General features: G+C 37.0%; 1 protein-coding gene across 2 annotated transcripts in view; it reads left to right on the forward strand.

Annotated features, from left to right (window-relative positions):
* LOC114653416 (lethal(3)malignant brain tumor-like protein 4) overlaps positions 1-6587 on the forward strand; it is a 527140-nt gene extending 520553 nt beyond the window's left edge. For both annotated transcript variants that reach the window (XM_028803732.2, XM_028803736.2), the window contains 2 exons: positions 24-86; positions 5177-6587. In XM_028803732.2, the coding sequence (XP_028659565.1) occupies positions 24-86; positions 5177-5347 (234 nt within the window). In that variant the 3' untranslated portion in view covers positions 5348-6587. The remainder of the gene's footprint in view (positions 1-23; positions 87-5176) is intronic.
* The last annotated feature ends 3210 nt before the right edge of the window (positions 6588-9797 follow it).

The following is a 9797-nucleotide window of genomic DNA, read 5'->3' on the forward strand; positions in this document are numbered from 1 at the left end:
TGAAATGCTCTTCTTATATCTAGGTGGCAAGCTTTGTGCACTCACTCCCTGGCTGTGAAGATCAAGCGAAGCTGTTCAAAGAAGAGGTAAGCTGAGTTAAAATTGCAGGGAGACTCCCAAGTGTAGCTGGAGATGAAATTGATTTCAAGTTCTTTCTGTAATGTGCAGTTAATTAAGTGGAACAGGTGCAGCGTAGCCTTTGGTGCAAACTGAAGCAGGCATTTGTAAGTGTCAAACATCGGACCATTGGGAAGCGAGCTATGGAGTGAAAACAGATTAGGTGCAAATAAATCATGCACAGTTTTGAAAAGCAAGTCAGCTTCTTTGAATGGGTCCAAGTTACTGTACATAATAAACCCCCACTAACAAATTAAGGTTTTATAACTTTGCCAACGTAATTAAAAATTATTTTTCCTTCATGACGGAAAAGTATGGGTTAATCAAAGAACCATTCCTGTAGAAATAATGAAAAATGTTATGCCTTAATAAGCAATATCAAGAAGTGTTGAGAAAAATAATATTATATGGTTGACCAGCCCATGCAGTGGCTACTTAAACTTGTTCACATTTGAAAAAATGGTAAATGTACAAAGATGCCAACTCTTTTCAGGATTTGCCTCTGCAAACTGTTTATTAGTGTTATAACTAAAGTTGAACTCCGCTCATACAAAGATTGAAAAATAATGAGCAAAAACCAAACATTCGTTACCTTTACAGTGGCTGATGGGATTTTCACTATCCGTTCTGCTGATTGCAGTTGCTCACATCCCAAGTATGCTCTTTCTAATTAGGTTACCTGACAAAATAAATTATCAAAGGTCACCTCATAACAAACAGTGAGCTTATTTAAGTCAAGCCTGATTTGTGCTCCAGGTCCCAGTCATTACACCAGTATGCCAATGTTGAATGCTTTATATTTGATTTTGGAAGCTCTTTTTTATTTTTGCTTTTGAACTTTTATCTGCCCTAAGTGTTTCTGGCTTCCTGATTTTGACAAAGAAATTAACCTATTTTTTCCTCATGGGTGTACTTGGAAATAAAAACAACAGCAAAGCAAAGTTATCCATCTATACTGAAGACGTTTTTTAAACTTCAATACACAGCTGATAGAGATTTTCTTTAATTGTTAGTGACTTCAGCCCCCGGCTGTGCACATCTCCAGTAATATGAGAAGCAACCTTTTGTGTACAGTTCAACCTTCGAGATCAAACGCTAACTGCTATTTATATGCTTATTGGTAACTAGGGAATGAAGGTAGTCTGTCTGATGCCATGTTAGACATCTAGAGCGTGGTTGAGTTCCCTTAATTTCTACTGACCATTCTAATGTGTGTCTTGGATTCTTACCTGGCAGTTGCTAAGAAAAATTCAAGTGTTTATCCCATCCCCAGTGGAGGGGGAGTGAACTGTAGTAAAGTACGATGAAACTGCTTCAGATGTGTCGTGGGCCAAACTGCTCAAGCATTTAATATTTAAGAAAAATGGAAGAGTGGTGCATGGCCTAACAGATACTGGGGACTTAGTGCTTGACAGTCTGTCAACACCAGGAAGATTCCCTTGTCTTCCCATCTTCTCTGGACATGTGTCAGTTTGTTTGTTATGAACCAAACAGCCTGGCCAAAACAGTTCTCCACATCTTAAATCGTTTTTCACTATTATCAGAAAATGGTCATATTCATAATGTAATCAGGGCATTGCAGTGGCTGCCTCACAACACCACACACCAACATTAACTTCTTAACTTCTAAGTGCACCCTGATGGACTGGCAGCCTGTCTTATACAAATCTCTGCAACCTTGAACTGGAAAAACAGGGTTCAAAAAGTGGATAGATGAGTACTGTAATAAAACCAAAAGTTCAATTAAGAAACATCTGGAATGCAGAAACAGGCTTCTGGTTAAACTAGGTAGCTTTCTTCATTTTTTTCTAATAGTAACAGCTTTCAAACCAAACAGAAGGTGTATAGTATTCTGAAGAACATATAAGGTGTCCAATGATTTGATTCAAAAGCATTCTGATAAGATTATGGTGTTCCTTGGAGAGGATATCAGGTGCAGGTGTTTACATGTGCTATTTAATTAATTTTTTTACTGATTTACACTTTTTGTAAATTTATTTAAATTAATTTATTTATTAATTTTAAATCATGAAGAATCTCTCCTTGGCCTTACTTTCATTTCTGAACTGGTGCTACTGATAAAATGCCATAGTTGGCTAACATAATAGAATGCTTTTAATCATTCTACTTGAAAACTCAAGTTAGTTTATCTCTGCCACTCACACCACAATCTTTAAAAATGGGTCTTTTGGTTCTACTTCATTACTGGAAGATGGGACACTTGTTAAAGTCTCTCCTACACCTCCTACTCTTAATACATACCCATTTGGCTGGTACAGATGGCGGTGATCCTTTGTCATAACACTTGGGTCATAGGTTTACTGTTCTTCCCTGGTTCACTGGGATTTCCTTTAGTCCTCTGTCTTTTAGTGCTCTTGACCATATTTGTCAGAAATGGTCTCAATATGGGTGTGTTTATGCACACATCACTGGTGGTTTGATGTGAATATTCTGGAGGGTACATGAACTTGGAAGAGAGATACTTTTAGGAAGGCTGGCACCATCCTGAGAAATTGTACTGAAGGTATATGTGTGTAAGAGAGCAAGAGTGAGCAAGAGTAATGATGAAGCACTTGAGGACAAGTATTTCCGAGAGCCACTCTTCCCCTTAACTCCATGGAACTGGGTATGTGGCCACTGGCCAGTCTTGGGATGTGTCCTGGCTTTGATTAGCTCACAGAGTTGGGGGAAATGAGTGCAGATGGTGTTTTTCGCGGAGCTTAAGTGAGTGGTGTGAGGTGGAGCCAGTGTTGTGGACATGCAGGGAGTGGATGTGGCAGAACAAACGATCATTGGAGCCACATGGAAGGTCAGAGTGGCAGCGGCACCCTTGGAGGGCAGCAAAGAAAGGATATATCCTCTAGTAAACCTTGTGTGAGGAAGATGCACTGCATTTTACAATGTATTACGCAATAAGCACCAGTGATGACAAAATGGCAGAGAAAAAAATCGCAAGAAGTGAAGATCAATCAGCATGTTATTTTGTCATTAAGGACAATCACCTAAGGATAATATTTAAAAATATCTCAACTTTAAATACCATCCATCCATCCATCCATCCATTTTCCAACCCGCTGAATCCGAACACAGGGTCACGGGGGTCTGCTGGAGCCAATCCCAGCCAACACAGGGCACAAGGCAGGGAACCAATCCCGGGCAGGGTGCCAACCCACCGCAGGACACACACAAACACACCAAGCACACACTAGGGCCAATTTAGAATCACCAATCCACCTAACCTGCATGTCTTTGGACCGTGGGAGGAAACCGGAGCGCCCGGAGGAAACCCACACAGACACGGGGAGAACATGCAAACTCCACGCAGGGTGGACCCGGGAAGCGAACCCGGGTCTCCTAACTGCGAGGCAGCAGCGCTACCACTGCGCCACCGTGCAGCCAACTTTAAATACTCAGCACTGAAAGCAGAAATATAAATGTGTATTCATAAATGTTCAATTTTTTTTTCAGAAGTCGAATTGCTAAATCATATTATAAATAAATAGCCAACATATTTCATGATAATGATGACAACTACTCCAACATAGAAAGTGCACAAAATATCTCTTAGTGTGTGAGTGTACAACTACCACACAAGTCCCAATTAGGATGACAAGATATAGAAACTTTTTTTAGAAAAAACTAAATATGTATATTTTGGGTGCCACCTGCCAGTTTTGAAGGCCATAAATATTAAAAAAAAGTTATTTTGTAATGTAAATAAGTGTCACTATTGCAAAGATGGTCAGTAAAATGCAGCGCTACAGTGAAAATTAAAGATATATTTGAAACTTTTACCATGCCAGAAAAACAGTAACCATTCAGACACAGCTCATCAAGGGTGCATACGAAGTATTGCCATTACCATGAACCGTGTATCTGTTGTTAGAAACCACTAATAAGGGGTCACTGTAATAATGTCTTCAGTGAGAAAATGCAAAATAAAATGAATTACTCGCGAATCCAACCTGGCCGACGTGGTGCTAGCCTCCAGGCCTCTAAAATCTGTCAAAGCCAGGTCTGGCAGCCACATGGAACATCTACAGCCTGGGGAGACTGCACAAAAAAGCTACAACAAAAAAGAATGAGTTCCCATGTTTCTTTTGGCCCAAAAGCTGTTAAGAAATTTTAAAGGATCTAGCAAGGATAACACAACCTCAGCCCTCAAATAAAAAGATCTAAAATAAAAAGAAAGAATTTTACTTCTTAGGTATACCAATATTGTGAGGGACATAATGGAAGTGTTTAAAAGTATGAAAGGAGTTAGTTTAGTGGATGTCAGTTATTACTTTAAAGTCAGTTCTTCATCAGAAGTGCAAGTGCCTAGAAGGAAACTGCTTACATGTAAATTTCATACAAATTTTAAGAAGTATTTTTTCATTTGGAGAATACATGAAATGACTTATAAAGCAGTGTAGCTGAAAGTGGCACTTTAAGAATCTGAATCAACAATATTTTAAAATTATTAAGTGAATAAATATTGACAAGCTAGACTTGTATATTTAAAAGCTTTGCAAAATGTAATAGTATAGAGACTTCTGTTTCTTTAAAAGCTGTACATTGATATGTTTTTCCTTCACCCCCATAGAAGTTCGTAATAAGAACGTAATTTAAATATACTTCTTGCTTGTAAGATTTCTGCATTTAGAAGACCTGCATGATAAAAAAATAACCTATTATTCTTCCATTTTACATTGGTCATTTCTTGGGGAGACTGAGGATGCAAGATTCATATTACATTTTTAATTTGATTTTAACTGGTTATGAAAAGCATGAAAATACATTAATTTTGGTTCAGATAAGTTTTTTTTATTTAATATGCCAAAGAGAGAACCTATGATTGGTCCTGATATAGTAATATCTTGTAATTGCTATACAATGTCATAATATCAAATGACTGTAAACTGTTTTCTCAAGAAATGGTTGGTACTGAATAGAATATTCTGTCAGCAGGGTGTCCTTCTTTCTAATGTAAGGTGACAGTGTTCAAAACAAGTTTAAGTCATCTGTGTTATATGAAAGTGCCTAAAATCTCTAACCAACCTGAACATTGTTTTTCTAGCAAATTGATGGGAAAGCATTCCTGCTGCTCACTCAAGCGGACATTGTGAAAATCATGAGTGTCAAACTGGGTCCGGCTCTGAAGATCTATAACTCCATCCTGATGTTTAAAAATGCCGAAGACGTTTTGAAAAGAGAGGCACAGCCAGGAAATGAAGAGCCTGGCATGTGAGGGGACTCTCCTTCCCTGCCAGCCAGGCCTGTTAAAATCCACCCGCATGCTTGGTTTAATGTTGAAAGGTACTGCGGGTACAGTAAGTGACAAGAAAAGTAATTCGCGTTCAGATGTCAACATATTTGCTTCTGCATATTTGTAAATTGTACAATATTAAGACTTTTGGACTCCACTTCCATATGTTAAGTGCCTCCAGTGCCCATAGAGTCTTAGGGCATATGGAAGTGCATTGGTGCATTATTTATTACAACATTTTAATACAAAATAAACAGAGAAGTGCAAACAACTGACAATCATTAAGCAGCAAGGCCTTTTAGGTTCTTGGCTTTCTTCATATTATCTGATTCTTTTCGGTGCTATTTATAAACACACACTTGCAAACAAATATACAGAGTTTGTAAAAAAAAATAAATAAATAATAATAGGGAAGTAATTAACCAATGCTATTTATTTCGAAAATTGTTAATACATTTTAGTAACAGCAAAATTAATCTAACAAAAAATATTTTAAATTAAAGGTATTTTATTTGTCTTGTAAAATTAACAGAGTAATATTAATTATATCCATATCTATATTATCACTGCATTTTTTGTTATATACTTTTAAAAATAGTTTTATTAAATGAACTATGTGCGTGTATGTATATATACATATATAAATAGTACATACACACATATATGTATGTGTGTGTGTGTGTGTGTGTGTGTGTATATATACTGTATATGTGTGTATTATAAACACAGAGAGGCTCATTATTTACTTTTCGTGTATAAAGTCTGAACAGTTCAGAAACATGAGTCCATAGGTTACCTCGATTGCTGGATATTTCATAAACGTGTGTGTACACGCACATTCTCACAATGCCTCAGGCTTAAATATGCTATCACTGACAGAGTACAGGAAATCCAAAATGCTGTTGCCCCTCAAGAAAAATGACAGTTTTCTTCCCACAATTTAATTATTCCACTGCTAGCTGTTACAATTTAATAAGACTCCTCGACTGGCACTTTGATATCGACTGATTATTAGTTTAGAAGGTTGAATTTCTAAAGCCTATACTTTAAAGCCAGCTATCATTACAGATGATTACCGATTACTGTACCTCTGTTTGAAATACTTAAATAGAGGGCTAAAGGTTTAACTGTGCTGATGTAAATCACGGTCGTTTCCCTTCATTGTTTCACAACATAGATTGCTGGCACAGAGCTACTGTATTTCTCTGAGCAGTGTCTTTTTTTACAAAAAATTCTTATATTAAGTTTAAAAAGACTTCAGTGCAACACATTTCTTATAAGATGTTAATCTATATTTGTTAAAATTGCAATACAACTATGTTTACAACTGTTGAATTTGTAGGAAAAATAAAACAAAACCTTTTGACATTAGGAGTGACTTTCTCAGCTGTGTGCATAAAAGGAGTTTCTTTTGCTTTTTTATTATTATTTTCACACACTTACCGTAACTCAGTCTTGTTAAACATATGAAGCTTGTCACAGGGAGAGACGTGATGGGATTTTCATGGGACGTACTCTGTGTGTACTGTGGTACAATGAGAATCACTTGTAAGTCACAAAGGTGCATGCTAGCAGAGGCCATTTGCTTATTTCTTTCACTGCTATTCCAATTAGGTCATTGCATTTTCTGCTAATAGCCATTAAAAGCTTATTTATCACTGGCAGATATTAAAAAGTGCATTTTTGTAGTGTTGTAGGTTCTCTCTTTTGTTCACACATCTTGAAGAATTATACTTTATTGTAGGTATTATATGATGATTTTTGTACTTTCTAGCAGAATAAAGAAATGCAATTTAATAACTGCCGTTGTTGTTGTTGTCTTTAGTCACTTACAAAGAATATGAAGATGTCTTGTCAATGAAATGCAACAAAAGTATTTACAACATTCTAAACATATGACAAAAGAAATAATCACAAATGCAAGGATACAAGTCAAATGCGTCCCAACATAATAATATAACTACAAATAATATAACTACAAATAATATGTTAACACAGAAGCATATAGTTAAAAGTATTATCTGATGGTGAATAAGTGGCTGTTTCATACTTCAGAACAGCACAACTAAAAAGTGCTCTCATCCATTTACAGTAGTGTAATCTATAGTTATATTAATCTGCATTATTATCTCAAATGTTCATAATCTGTATGAACAGTTCCAGTCTGGTTTTTGTCCCCTTCACAGTACAGAAACGGCACTTATAAAAATTACTAATGACCTCCTTATGGCAGCTGATTCTGGTTTAATTACTATTGTTATCCTCCTTGATCTGAGTGCAGCCTTTAACACTATTTGTCACACTACTGTTCTCAATAGATTATCTTCGATTGGCATTACCCATACTCCACTAGATTGGTTCAGATCCTACCTCTCAGGCCGCACTCAGTTTGTTCAGCTTAAAACTTTCACATCTTAACCCACCGCTGTTACTTCAGGTGTGCCCCAGGGCTGTGTTCTGGGGCCCCTCCTTTTCATTATTTACCTCCTTCCCCTTAGAAATATCTTTCGTAAATATAACATTAGCTTCCACTGTTATGCTGATGACACCCAGCTCTATCTCACTAGCAAACCTACTGTTTCCTTTCCACCCTCCTCGCTTATTGATTGCATAGCAGAAATCAAATCCTGGTTTTCTTCAAATTTTCTTAAATTAAATAGTGACAAATCTGAGGTTCTCCTCATTGGTATAAAATCATCATTATCCAAAACTGATCATTTTTCATTTGTTATTGATAATTCCTCTGTCTCCCCTTCCCCACAGGTTAAGAGTCTGAGTGTCATCCTTGGCAGTACTTTATCTTTTCAGTCCCACATCAATAACATCTCCCGGTCTGCATATTTCCACTTGCGTAACATTAATCGTATTCGCCCCTCCCTCACTCCCCACACCACTGCTATCCTTGTTCATAGCCTTGTCACTTCTTGTCTGGATTATTGCAATTCCCTTTTCTTTGGTCTTTCTCACAAATCTCTTTATAAGTTTGAACTGGTCCAGAATTCAGCTGCCCGCATCATTTCTAGAACCCCCTCTATTCACCATATCACTCCCATTTTGCAGCAGCTTCATTGGCTTCCAGTTAAGTTCCGCATTCAATTCAAAATTCTTCTGTTAACTTTTAAGGCTGTCAACAAACTTGCCCCTCCATATCTGTCTGACCTCCTCCATGTTGCCATTCCCTCCCGTACCCTTAGATTCTCTTCCTCCATCCACTTGACTGTCCCCTTCGTTCGTCTTACCACCATGGGGAGCAGAGCATTCTATTGCTCTGCTCCCCAGCCCTGGAACTCACTACCATCTGAGCTTAGAAATATTGAATTATTTTCACTTTTCAAATCTAAACTTAAAACTCATTTGTATAAGACTGCTTTTTTTCTTTGATTACAATTGCTGTGTCTGATTTTACTTTTTGTATTTTAGTTTTGTTTATAATCTGTGTTTTATCTATTGTTCGGTGTCCTTGAGTGTTTAGAAAGGCGCCTACAAATAAAGGAAAATTTCTTTAAGCTTTTTAATAAGGCAACATTAGGCAAAAGAAGGGGAGAAGTAAATATCTATATAAATAAGAGATGGAGAAGGGAGTTAAATACAATAATAGTTAATTCTCTTATTCTAAAATAATATTGATTAAATCCTGCCAAGTTTTGAAAAAGTTTTGTACAGATCCTCTAACTGAAAATTTGATTTTTTCCAATTTCAAATAATATAAAACATCAGTTTCCCACTGACTTATAAGAGGAGAATTAGGATTCTTCCAATTTAACAAAATAAGTCTGCGTGCCAAGAGTGTAGTGAATGCAATCACCGTTTGTTTGTCCTTCTCCAATTCAAGTCCATCTGGAAGGACACCAAACACAGCTGTTAGTGGGTTAGGAGGGATTGTGATACTAAGGCTGTCTGAGAGGCACTTAAAAATTTTTGTCCAAAATGATGTTAGTTTGGTGCAGGCCCAGAACATGTGACCCAGTGAGGCAGGAGCTTGGTTGCAGCGCTCGCAGGTCGGATCCTGGCCTGGAAACATTTTGGACAGTTTTAAGCGAGACAGATGAGCTCGATATATAATTTTTAGTTGAATAATTCTATGCTTTGCGCATATAGAACTCGAGTGAATTCTCTGCTTTGCTACCTTCCACTCCTTTTCTGATATATTGATTAAGAGATCTTCTTCCCAATGTCCTCTTGGATCTTTGAAAGGTAGGGACTCTAATAAGATTTTATATATTGCAGAAAATAGTGTTTGTTTCCTCGGAATTGAGCAGTATTTTTTCCAGCATTGTGGAGGGTGCAAGGTGGGGGAAATCGGGCAATTTCTGTTTAACAAAATTTCTAATTTGAAGATAGTAAAAGAAATGTGTAGCTGGGAGGTTAAATTTTGAACGTAATTGTTCAAAAGATGTAAATATGTTGTCTATATAAAGATCTCTGAGCATTT

This window comes from Erpetoichthys calabaricus, chromosome 6, assembly GCF_900747795.2.
Source record: "Erpetoichthys calabaricus chromosome 6, fErpCal1.3, whole genome shotgun sequence".
Taxonomy (NCBI): Eukaryota; Metazoa; Chordata; class Cladistia; order Polypteriformes; family Polypteridae; genus Erpetoichthys; species Erpetoichthys calabaricus.